Source organism: Canis lupus, chromosome 38 (genome assembly GCF_003254725.2).
Source record: "Canis lupus dingo isolate Sandy chromosome 38, ASM325472v2, whole genome shotgun sequence".
NCBI lineage: Eukaryota > Metazoa > Chordata > Mammalia > Carnivora > Canidae > Canis > Canis lupus.
In genome coordinates this window covers 20,163,424-20,176,166 of record NC_064280.1, presented here as the reverse complement: position 1 = coordinate 20,176,166, position 12,743 = coordinate 20,163,424, and the positions used below count along the sequence as shown (strand labels likewise).

At 39.4% G+C, this 12,743-nt stretch overlaps 1 protein-coding gene across 2 annotated transcripts in view; it reads left to right on the top strand.

The window, feature by feature from the left end:
* Window positions 1–10,940, top strand: part of NUF2 (NUF2 component of NDC80 kinetochore complex) — a 28,308-nt gene extending 17,368 nt beyond the window's left edge. For both annotated transcript variants that reach the window (XM_025420897.3, XM_025420898.3), the window contains exons 10-14: window positions 835–972; window positions 2,941–3,081; window positions 3,993–4,168; window positions 5,091–5,226; window positions 10,555–10,940. In XM_025420897.3, coding sequence (XP_025276682.1) covers window positions 835–972; window positions 2,941–3,081; window positions 3,993–4,168; window positions 5,091–5,226; window positions 10,555–10,689 — 726 coding nt within the window. In that variant the 3' untranslated portion in view covers window positions 10,690–10,940. The remainder of the gene's footprint in view (window positions 1–834; window positions 973–2,940; window positions 3,082–3,992; window positions 4,169–5,090; window positions 5,227–10,554) is intronic.
* The last annotated feature ends 1,803 nt before the right edge of the window (window positions 10,941–12,743 follow it).

Below are 12,743 nucleotides of genomic sequence, written 5' to 3'. Positions count from 1 at the left end.
GGCGCTAAACTGCTGAGCCACCCAGGGATCCCTCTATAATTGATTCTTTTACTTAATATTCATGAAAATCTTTCCATATCGATACATAGAGTCTCTCACAATGTAAACGTAATTTATCAACTAATTCTTGGGGAGGAAGTTTATATGAATATTTTTATCTTTTTATATAATTTGAGACTTGCAGAGAGTTTTCACAGAATTCTCCAATGCCCTTCACTTCAGTTCCCCAAATGGTTTGAAATTCAGGAGAGCAAGGAAATTTGTTATAATTCAACAGGCCTGTATTGACCACCTCCTCAGTGCTGTTGCTTTGTCTGTGTTCTGGGAGAACAAAGATAACTCTTCACAACCCCAAATCATTCAGTCAAATTCAGTAACACAGATTAAGTCCATAATTAAACCATTGTGTGTACAGTGATTGTACTTTTCATAGAAAGAAGGTAGAGGAAGTGGGAGCAGGATTTCCAAGGCTGAATGAAACTCAAGAGGCTCTACAGGAGTGGGATGATGGTATTCAGAAGGACTGTACTGCTCAAAGAGAGATCACTTGCATCTGTAAACCTAGGACTGGTATTAGCAGGTTGTTGATGTACTGGAACTGGCCGAAGAGGACATTGGCAAGGACAGGAGGAGTACAGTAAAGGACCTCGAATGTCTTGCTGAGAGGCTTAGTCTTTAGCCCATAGACAAATGGGAGCAAATAAGCAGGTGATCATAATTTAATTTTACCCCCACAACAACAAGCATGGACCCAATTTCTTTGTTATTTTCCATTATATGGTAAGCTAACAATTTTATTACTCTGTCTAATATGTAAATATGTTTTCTCAACAGAATGAGCTGAAATTGTCAGTAGTTTCTTTGAAAGAAGTTCAAGAGAGTTTGAAAACAAAAATTGTGGATTCTCCAGAGAAGCTAAAGAATTATAAAGAAAAAATGAAAGACACAGTCCAGAAACTTAAAAATTCCAGGGTGAATTTCCTTTTATAATTTTAACACTTTTCCATATATTTTTTTTTTCTTTTTAGCAACTCTTGTTTAGTTGTATGTTAATTTTATGATTTCCAAGTTTATCTACACTTCTTTTCCTCTTAAACTTTTTGCTCTTGTCCCTGATATGTAATTCTCTTCTAAAGTAGGTGTAGGGAAAAGAAGTATAGTTTTAAGACATTTGTTCAATTATGCAACACATTTTTGAGATTTTTGTCCTGGGTGATCAAAATAGAAATTCTGTCCTCAGGAGACTTATTTAGTTATTTTTTCTGATAGAGAAAAGTATTAAGTTTATAATCAATTATATAATGGAAGTACATGGCAAGTCCCTATACCTTCTGCTTAGTTTTGCTGTGAACCTAAAACTGCTCTGAAAATATTTTTTAAAAAGCATCAAAAAGAGAAACAAAAAATAGTATAGGGTTCTTTGAAATAATGAGGGTAGCCTGATATAATGTTTTGGAAACCTGGGGTAGTGGGGGGAAGGAAGTAGGAATTGATGCTGACATCTGAAGAATAGACAGTGGTTATTCTACTAAATTTGTACATGGAAGACCATTGGAGGCAGAGGGAGCAACATGTGTAAATTCTTTGAGGTAGAAGGAAGCAAGGTATATTCAAGGAACACAGCCTAATGCACAGGAGGGGGAGTGGCATGAGGCGACCACAGAAAAATAAACAATAGGCAGATTATTCAGGATACTGGATTTTACTTTAGGAACAAGGGCACACCACTGGTTACTTTAAAAGGCAGATATTGGAACATGATATAATTTATGTTTAAAAAGATGAATTACTGTGAGAGATGGCTGGAGACACAGTGGGATAGAAGTAGCAGCAGGTAGACAAGTTAGCATCCTTTGTGAGACAGGGATTTTTTTTTTAAATTTTTTTTTTTGAGACAGAGATTTTATATTATCAATTGAAAGAACATTTCTGGTTTATCTCTGAATTTCCTATTCTAGTGATTCCTGATAATTAAGAATTATCACACAGGAATAGACAAAGATCACCAGAACAGAAATGAGAGCCAAAAATAGGTCTGAGTATTTAGGAGAAAAGTGTAGTTTACTTAATAAAATTAATTAAGGTTCAGTTAGCTGTTCAGTTAGAAGAAAAGGGAACTGTGTCTATACCTTGCACCATTTACAAAAACAAATTGTGGATTAAAACTTTAACAATTTTAGAAATTTTAGGAGAACATTTGTATAATCTTAAAATGGGATGAATTTTTTTTTTTTTTTTAATTGAGATTGGAAACCCAAAGGCTATAGAAAAAAACCTATGGAACATGTTTATAGTGCCTATGAGAGGTAAAGGAATTACATCCATGACATGCAAAGAGTGTTTACAGATTGGTAAGAAAAAGACAACAAAAATGAGCAATAATATGATTAAGCATTTCACTGATGACAAAGTCCAATTGGTTGATAAGGTGGGTGGAGGGGTAGGCTAGTGGGGAGAAGAAAAGTCGGTCTGTATTGTTACGGTGGTTGGAGTGAACATGTTCATTTTCTAATTTTAGAAGAGGAATTAATCTTTTAAAAAGAATCAGCTGTAGTGATAGTTATTATACAGATGAATAGGAAGATTATAATTGGTAATACAATTGCCCAGGAGTAATTAGGAGCAGTTTGAATATTAGCAGACACGAACTCTTTTAAAATCATCATGAATAACTTTTGGAAGGTACTTCAGTGAGTGATTTAGTAAAATTGTGGCAGTTTTCCTTTGTGTAAGGATATTTGGCAATTAAGAAGCGTAATTATATGTACTTAGACACATGTCAGTAATAGCACATTCTTACTGACCTAGAAACTTAATTGTTCTCTGCTCTTAAGCTTTCAGTATTAAGTGCAGAAATTATTTAAGAGCAAACAAATTGACAGTACTGCAGTTTCATAAAGGAGACGATCAAACTGGTTTTTGTGTTTCTTTTTTTCAAAGCAAGAAGTGATGGAAAAGTATGAAATCTATAGAGACTCCGTTGATTGCTTGCCTTCATGTCAAATGGAATTACAGTTATATCAGAAGAAAATACAGGACCTTGCAGATAATAGGGAAAAATTAACCAGCATCTTAAAAGAGGTTTGTATAGTGTGGAATTTTAATGTTTTTATTATGCAATCATTTACTATAGTTCCTCGGACTTGCTTTTACTTTTTGTTACTATTTTCCTAAAGAAAGGCAGGATCATTCTAGAGTATAATAAATGTGGCAGTGTACACTGAGCAATAAAACATTTTTCTTCTTAAACACAGCCGCGGTAAGACCTATGGTAACCTTCAGATGAAATGAATGATTAATTAACATGGCAGATTGCCATGTATATTTTGGGAGAAAGTAATGGAATTTTAAACTTATTCTAACAGTTGGAAATGATCCTCTCACCAGTAAGCCTAAAGTCTCGATGGACGGCCTCACATTGTACCTGGGATTGTAGTTTATGTACCTGCCCTGAAGATGGAGAGAGCTAATGCCAATGTTATTTAAGTTTCTCAGGCTGGAAGCTTGAAAATCCTTTTTTACTTCTTAACTTTATCACAGTAACCCACACCGTCCCCAGGATCACTAACATTGCATTTGATAAAGGATTTTTTTTTTTTTTTTTTTTTTTTTTTGAGGGAAGTAGGGGTTGGAAGGCGAGGTGGCCTGAGGTGTCCTGCACTCCCTTATCTGTCATCCGGAGTTAACAAAAAAGATTGAGGTTGCTGCTTTTACCCGAGGGTTTCCCCTTTTTCTCTCCATTCCTCCTACCTTAGTTGAGACCCAAACCCCTCTGTGCAGCCTGGACTGGGGTCCTGTTCTTTCCTCACATCCCCAGCACCTTGCTGCGGCCTCCTCCTGACTCTGCATTCTTCTGCTCGGCTTTCCAGGCTCAGGCAGTTTTATTTCACCTTCAGATTGTCTCATCTCATAGCTCACCCCAGGAAATAGGTGTTCGTGTTTATAAATCCTAATTGGATATGTCAACTTTACATACCTTCTGTGACCTACAGAGCCTGAGCTTGGAGGACCGAATTGAGAGTGACGAGTCAGAGCTGAAGAAGTTGAAGACAGAAGAAAATTCCTTCAAAAGACTGATGATCGTCAAGAAGGAAAAACTCGCCACAGCACAATTCAAAATAAATAAGAAGCACGAGGATGTCAAGCAGTACAAACGCACCGTGATCGAGTAAGAACTTGTTTTGTTTGACATGTTGGAAAATAATTGGGAGAAGCTGGTCTATTTTTTCCCCAAGATCCCCAAACTCCTATGATTTCTAAAAGTTATTCCACCTGTGGGTGACTAAAAAAGGATGAATTCGTTTTGAATTGGATAATGCTGTGTCTAGATCTAGAGATGTTTTAGGTCCTAGATTTTTCCCATTCCGGATGTCCTGCTTCCAGTTCCCTTAAGGGCTCTCTGTGCCACAGCTTGTCTCTGTGAAGGGCTCTGGTGCCACAGCTTGTCTCAGTGTACTTAAAGGACTGGGCCAGGGCTGCCTTACATGAATCAACTGGCCATGTGATAGTCCGGGCGGGCTGTGGCATCATAGCATCCACATTTTGAGAAAAAGTCTTGTCTACCTTATCCAGGTAAGAATGAATACTTGCCTAAGTGTTTATGGCTGTCGTTAGGATGCTGGGGTGTTGCTTGGGGAGAGCCTTCTTCCCGTTGGTTCTGAGAATGTATTATTAGAATATGCCCCCGCCGCCTCCCCCCCCCCCCCCATCTCTGAGATGTCTGCGTTTCAGCCTGCACATGGTAAAGATTTCCTTTGTTCTGGGTCATGCAGATGAAGATGAAGCGGAACCGGCGGATTTTGTATTTGCTGCCAAACTGCCTTGCAGAAAAGTCCTGAGCCACATCCCCCCCAGTGGGGGACACATGGGGGTGCACACTTTAAAGTCTCCATTGTAAATTATAGCCCTTGGGTGCAGCCCCCCCCCCCCGGGGGGGGGGGTTTGCAGCTCTCTGCTTTTATGTCCTGAGAAGGGGGTTAGGTTTGTCAAACAAATATACACGATCTCTTTGGAATCAAAAGGAAGAAGTTAATGTTTACCTTTTCAGATGCTTGCGCAGAGTTAAAATTTAGCTGTCTGTTTTCCTCTAGAGATTGCAATAAAGTTCAAGAAAAAAGAGGAGCTGTCTATGAGCGAGTAACCACAATGAATCAAGAAATCCAGAAAATTAAATTTGGAATTCAGCAACTGAAGGATGCCACTGAGAGGGAGAAGCTGAAGTCTCAGGTGAGTGGGTGCCCACAGGTGCCTTTCTGGCGGTCTCACCAGCTCACAGAGGCGGTTCTGCTGCCCTCACGTTCAAGATTCTGTTGGCTCTCTGAAATAGAGATTGACCTCCCAGTTCCCTGGTTCTGATTCCATCTACAGACCCTTCTCTATTACTCGTGTTTGGAGGTATGCCTCCTTCATACTTTTTTTTCCCCTTGTCCTTTCCCCCTGACCCAGCCAAGCACCGTGCTCTGCAGTAGGAGTGGGTGGTGCTCCATATACGTCCTGAACTTTTTTGGTAAGTGAAGTTGGATAGTGACGTTAAGTAATATCCTCTAAAAAGTTGCTGCCTTTTTTTTTTTTTTTTTTTTTTTTTGGTCCTGATAAAAGGATCTCAAAAGTATTTCTTGGGGCATCTAGGTGGCTCAGTTGGTGAGGCGTCTGCCTTCGGCTCAGGTCATGATCCCAGAGTCCTGGGATTGAGCCCCACATCAGGCTCCCTGCTCTACAGGCAGTTTGCTTCTCCCTCTGCCCCTCCCTCTGCTAATGTTCTGTCTCTCTGTTTCTCTCTCTCAAATAAATAAATAAATAAAATCTTAAAAAAATATATTTTATCTTCTCAACATCAGTGTTAAATGTGCTTGAGTTGTTAGCTGAAACAGAATAGCTGAGGGTGGCCCCTTGTGTGATGAGACTTAATGATATCCTTATCATAGTTGCCTAAAGTTACTTCTGCTCTTATTCGTGCTTGTTTCAGAGTATTTATTTTAGCATTTCATAAACAGTTCTGTTTAATGAGGACACATATCTTCTACATTTTTGTCCTTCCGAAATGTCATATGCCACACATCAAGTATTTACCTGTTTCTGTCCTTTTCTTAACTGCCAGGGTCTCAAAGAAATAGTCTTTTCCTGATACATGTCCTAGTGCTCATTTTCGCTTAAGTTTTGAAGTTTGACCTATATCTTCCAGATTGCCCTGAACACCTGTACTAGAAATCACTAAAAACAGCCCTTTATCCTATGAAAGCCCATGGCCTCTCTTTCCGCCCCCCTCCCCTCATTCTTTTTCGCCTTGCCTCTATTGACATATTGGATCCAGGTTTCCTAAAACCCTGATGCCTGAGAAATATTTAAATACTTGCTGTCTCTCCCCTCCACCACCCACATCCAATTTGCAAGGGGTCCTAGTACTGAGATGCCACAGACAGTCCCGCATGGGTTCTCAGGAACTTTAACCCCTCCAGAGACAACATCGCTAACTGTGCACATACATACACTGAGGGTCGTCTCCAGGCTGCCGGGAAAGGGAGGAAGGAGGGAAGGATGGAACGAAGGAAAGGAAAAGAGAATGGCTGTCTTCTCTGCCGCGGTCCATCCGGCCTGCTATCCTGACTTTCTTTACACATTTCAACTACTTCTCTTCTCCTGCCCCATAACTGGATATTCACCAAGGCCCAGCCCTTTTTTGTCTTTAGAATGTGGGTTACAAATGTGAGTATCTTAGGAGAAACCCAGTCCTACTTCTTAAAGCAATCAGTTAGTTAATATTTCTTTGTTACTACATGGTCAGGCGCAATGAGTGGACCAGTGACTAGGTAAGTCAGCACTTGGCTGGCAGTCCCTGCGGGCCTTACGGCCTTGTGTAACTGGGGTCGGTGCCTCCAGGTCTCACCAGTAACATTCTAAGTTTCTTGACAATAGCGATCATGTATTTCTTACCTTAGTATGTCCTGTCAAACTGTGCCTGGAATGGTGCCTTAGATGTAGGATGTTTTTCATCAATATTTGTAAACTTGGAAGGTCATCCAGTACGGTGTTTCTTTTACAACTGGCTGTGCATTAGAATTCAAAGAGGAACTAAAAAATGAACAAACCAACCCCACCCAAATGTCCTGAATTGGAATCGTCAGCTTCTTTAGGGTTCATGATTGGCATTTTTTTCCTGTGGCTTTTGAGAACCATTGATAGGTTCTGCTTCATTGTTTTCAATATCATTGAGCTCATAACCATCCAAGCTCTTCTACTAGGACAGCTTTAGTGGTTAAAATGTTATTTCTTATTTCGAATTTAAAATTTCTGTACTCAAGTGAACCAAGATCTCTCTGGAACAAATCTATATCGTCGTGTGCCTAATATCACTTCAGACATCTGAGGATAATGATCATGGGTTCCTCCAGCCATCTCATCTGGGTTAATGAGCCCCAGTTTTCCAGCCATTCTTTATATAGCTTAATTTTCAGATTCATTACTATCCTGTTTACTGTCTTCTCCCCTCTGTTTCCTGCTTGTCATTATTCTGTTTAAAATGTAGAACCCAGTACTAAACATAGCCTCCCAGATAATACCATGGCCAGTCCCAAAGCACAGTGCTTCTGTTAATGAAGTGTACTACTGGCTTGGATTTTTAGCAGCAGCTTCTCGCCTTGGCTCATATTGAGCTGGTGATCAATTAAATGACCCCTGTCGGTTCCGCATGTAGCTCTGTCTAGTTAAAATGTTTCACCATGCTTGAGTGCAGCCATTTCTTGGGACTTTTAATTCAGAATTTTACTATTATTTCTTTAAGGCTTCATCTGCTTCCTTCAGTGTGAATTTCCAAGTATCAAGGTCATATCAACTCTTTGTATCATTCACATTAACGATTTTTTCATGGCTTAGCGTCACCTGCACACTTGATCAACATGCCTTTTTCTCCAAAATAAAAATGCTAAGTAGAATTGGGCCCTTTGCTACATTAAATCTTTCTTTTCTTCCGAGTGGCACAGAGCCACTGATCCGGACAGTTCCTGCAGTTGTTGAAGTTGTTAAGTTATAACTTTACCCAGTCTGCGCTGTGCTATCAGTGTGTCCTAAACAGTGTGGGAGAGTCTGAACCCTGTGGTGCATGATGCATTTTGCCAAAGAGCTCCTTTTAGCTTCCTTCATAATTACCTTCCACAAAAAGGAAAAGATAGCCTGCTGTGACTACTAGCCTACTGATAACATAAACAGCCAATTAACACATATTTTGTATGCTGTATGTATTTTGTACCATATTCTTACATTATGTAGACCAGAGAAAAGAAGATGTCATGAAGAAAATCACGAGAGAGAGAAAATACATTTATAATCCTATACCACGAAAAAATCCGTGTGTAAGTGGACCTGCGCCGTTCAAATCCACGTTGCTCAAGGGTCAACTGTCATCTTAAACTTACCTAATTTGCAAGTGAGAAAGTTACCTAGACCAGTGCCATTCAGTAGAACTTTCTGCAGTGATGGGGATGCTCTTCTGTCCTTTTCAGTACAGTAGCCACTAGGTAGCTGTGGCTGCTGAGCAGCTGAAGTGTGGAAAGGGCAGCTCAGGGGCCTGTAGGTATTTAAATGTCAGTTTTCTAGCCTCAGGCACCTAGTGGTTACCACACACACACACCACAGAACCAGACTTTGAATTTAAAAATATTTAACTTTAGTGATGTCATCATAGTAAGATATACTTATTTTGTGAATTATATGTGAATTAATAATATAAAGTTCCACTTGGATACAGAATTCAGTTGGAAGCTAAAATAGCATTTGAGAGGGTTGTGCTTGTGTCATTAACATTCTGTGAGGTTTGCCTCGTAACTTCTACCGTGTGCTTGCTTCTTGCTTCTTTCTGCTGAAAGAAGCCCTGGAATGGGCTTTTTTTTTTTTTTAAAGTAGGCTCCATGTCCAGCATGGAGCCCAACATTGGGCTTGAACTCTGAGATCAAGACCTGAGCTGAGATCAAGAGTTGGATGCTCAACCCCCTGAGCCACCCAAGCACCCCTGGAATGGGCTTTTAACATGTCATTCATTTAATGGGGCTCTACCTTCAGGGTTTGGTTCCTCCATGAGGGTGTCTTTGTCCTTGGTAGGAAATGGTTTCCTTAGACATGTCAAGGTGGTTGGTTCAGATGTTTAGATTGTGTATCTTTCTTTAACCATACTTGGTCTTAATAGTTTCTTACGAGTACTATCGTTCTACCAAATTTATTCAGCTTCCTTTTTAGTAAGAATAAATAGACACTCCTATGGAACTAGGAAGTTAGATTGATCTATAGCTGCTGAATGTGCTGAGTATTTTTTTTTAAATAGTGTTTACGCAAGCTAGCAACTAATTCACCTTGTTTTTCCTTTAAGATTTAAGAAATAAAGCTTTCAAAAATGTTTGACTTATTTTCTTAATGATTCACATTCCATCATAGTAGTAGTAATTTGATGCCCAATTAGATCTTAGAAATCTAAATAGACTCTTCTATTTTTGTATTAGGATTTAATAACTATCTGTGTTTGGATTTTGGGAAAGTGTTTAGCCTTAAGCATCTATTTATATTCGCTGAATCTTGAGCAATAGTTCTCAAACTTGCATAAATGTCAGAGTCTGGAAATAGTTTTGTTCTTTTTTGAAACGTTATGAATTGCACTATATTAAATTATAATCTATATAATTTGTTCGAAATCAGATAGTATCTACACTAAAATTTAAACTAAGGTAAGTAGCAGCCAAACTCTAGGTTTAAGAAAAATGTAATGAGAGGGATGATTAAAATTGAGGACGTGATACCTATTTATTCCTGCTTCTCCCACTGGAAGAGGACTGCTATTTTATTTCAGTGATGAAACACCTGTAAAGTTAGAATACCACTCCTTGTATCAAGATTTGAGAGTTATTTTTTTCCAGAAAAATGAATAACTTACAAGGATTGAAATTGCACTGGATGAGTATGAGATACAAGAAAGTGTTTAAAGGCCAACTGGCTTCTTTCATTATTTTTATTCCATCTATAAAAATTGTTCTTGTTTTTTTTCTTAATTCTTAACACATCCACATAAGGTTTATATGAAAACTCGTAGCTTATAGAATTATCTGATGAGCTTAGTAAAATGTCTGTAATGTGTATTTTTCAGTCTTACAGATTACTTATTAAATCTGTTGACCTGTCTTTTCAGTGGTGATTGGGGCCAGATGCAGAGGGTCTAGTTGTCTGCAGTAACCCAGGCACCTGCCTGGTAGAGATGAAAAGCTCCAAAGTAAAAGCTTTTCCTTGACAATTAAAAATACATTCTTCACATCTTAGAATCCAAATCATTGTCACAGGTCTCTGCTCTGTTCTTTCTAAGCAGTGGACTTTTTCGGTGTGTCTGTTGAGCCTGCAGAAGGATTCTTAAAATGAGTAAGCACACGCGTGTGTGTGTGTGCGTGTGTGTGCCCGCACAGAAGATCATTTAGGCTTTACAGTGTTATTAATAAATATTAATGAGATGATTAGAATTCTTGTAACTCATCAGTTTAGGCTGACACATGGGATAATTCTTAGTCCATTTCATTTTCCTCTTAGGAAATATTTCTAAGTTTGAAAACTGCTTTGGAGAAATACCATGAAGGCATTGAAAAGGCCACAGAGGACTGTGGTGCTCAGCTGGAGCAGAAGATGGCTGAACTGAGGAAGAGGATGTTCAGAATGTCAGCCTGATGGACACAGTCACTTCTTTCTGCAAATAGCTCACTGCCTTCATCTCACCTTTGGAAGGAGTAGTGAAATTGAAGTCAACGAAGTATCAGAAGCAGCACATTACTCTATATACTCTCATAGCTTGGTATTTTGTAAGATAATGCATTTGATGTAGGCTTTTATTAACTTATAATTAAAATAACTTGTGTAGCTATTCATGTCCTTGCCCCTTGTAAGTAGTTGGAATAAAACCAAAATACATGGATTTGAAAGATGCAGTTTTTCTATTGTTATCCTGGCCGTTGGTGCTTGCTTTGTGGACATCAGGAACATTGAGGTTGAGATATCGTTTGATCCTCACTTGGGCAACTCTGGCTGCATATTTTTATTACTGCTTTCTGGGTGAAGTGACCACGAGGGTCCTGAGATTAAACAGCTGAGCCAGAACTTGAGTGGTGTGCTGTTAATAATGTTGGCGGTGTATCACACTTGATTTTTTTTTTTTTAAGATTTTATTTATTTATTCCTGAGAGACACAAAGAGAGGCAGAGATACAGACAGAGGGAGAAGCAGGCTCCCTGCAGGGAGCCCGATGTGGAACTCGATCTCCAGACTGGGATCACGCACTGAGCCAAAGGCAGGCGCTCAACCACTGGGCCACCCAGGCGCCCCTGTACCACACTTTCTAGTGTAATCACTTGAAAGAGAAAGTTTGAGTGCAGTGGTCTCATTTTTCACTGATGCTCGTAAACTTAAGATGGTCCATGATTTTACCAGCAAAAATGAGTTTATTCAGTAATAGCAGAAGATGGCAATTCAGGACATGCGGGCTGTGGGAAAACCAGAGGCAAGTCCAACAAAGGAGAGGAACATTAGTTTATGGAGAAGACCGAGGAAGTTGGGAGGGGTTGCTGGAACGAAAGTCCATTGGAGAGAAGCAAGAGTTGAAGGTGAGGATGGTTTCTTATTGGTGGAGTTGCTGGCGTGGTCTGTTTCTTGTCGGAGATGCAATGTTCCTCTCTCCCTGCTGGCCTGTAATGACCCTAACAGAAGGATCTGTAATTGGCAGTTCTTCCAGTAATTGTTGTTGAGTGGAAGGGCCCCCGCTTCTAGCTCCAGACTCTACTGTGGCCAGGTTGGCCTTTATTAATATTCACAATGCCATGGCATTTTTATGAGGAAAATGAGGTAAAATGTGCCTCGGGCTTAGACCAGAGCCATGGTAGACCTCAGTAGATACTAAATATTAGTATTTAGAGTCATGGGAAGTCCAAGTACTCGTCTCTTTGTCAGAGATTATAAAATACTAGTGTAGGTAGAGAACAGCTTTTCAGTGAGAGGAAAAGCCCTGCAATGGGAGGAGTAGAAAAATACAAGTGTCCAAGGAGGAAGAATTGGGGTACAAGATTGAGCTACTGGCCTGTCCCTTCCTTGCTTCTTTTTAAATTATTAGGATTTTAAGCCTTTAAACAGTCTGTTGATGAGACCACGTAAGAGGTGTAAACATGACCATGTCTGTCTCTTTTTAAATCTAAAACTGTGACACCCCCCCCCCCCCGCCAGACCTATCTCCACTTTCGGCTATTGCTATTTTTTTTTTTTTTTGACAACTTAGATAATCACTTTACTCCTGTCAGAAAGGCTAAAATAAAAAAGACAATAAGAAGTGTTGGTGAGGATGTGGAGAAAAAGGAGAAATGCAAATTGGTGCCATCACTGTGGAAAACAATATGGAGGTTCTTGAAAAAATTAAAAATAGAATTACCATATGATCCAGTAATTCCATTACCGGGTATTTACCCAAAGAAAATGAAAAGACTAATTCACCCCTATGTTTATTGCAGAATTATTCGGACTAGTCGAGATACGTAAGCATCCCAAGTATCCTTCGGTAGATAAATGGATAAAGATGAGGTGTACGTATATACACAATAGAATATTATTCAGCCACAAAAAAAAAAATGAAATCTTGCCATTTTCATCAACATGGATGGATGGACCTAGAGGATGTAATGCTAAGTGAAATTAGATATAGGATTACACTCACGCAGAATTTGAGGGAAAAAATGGACTCT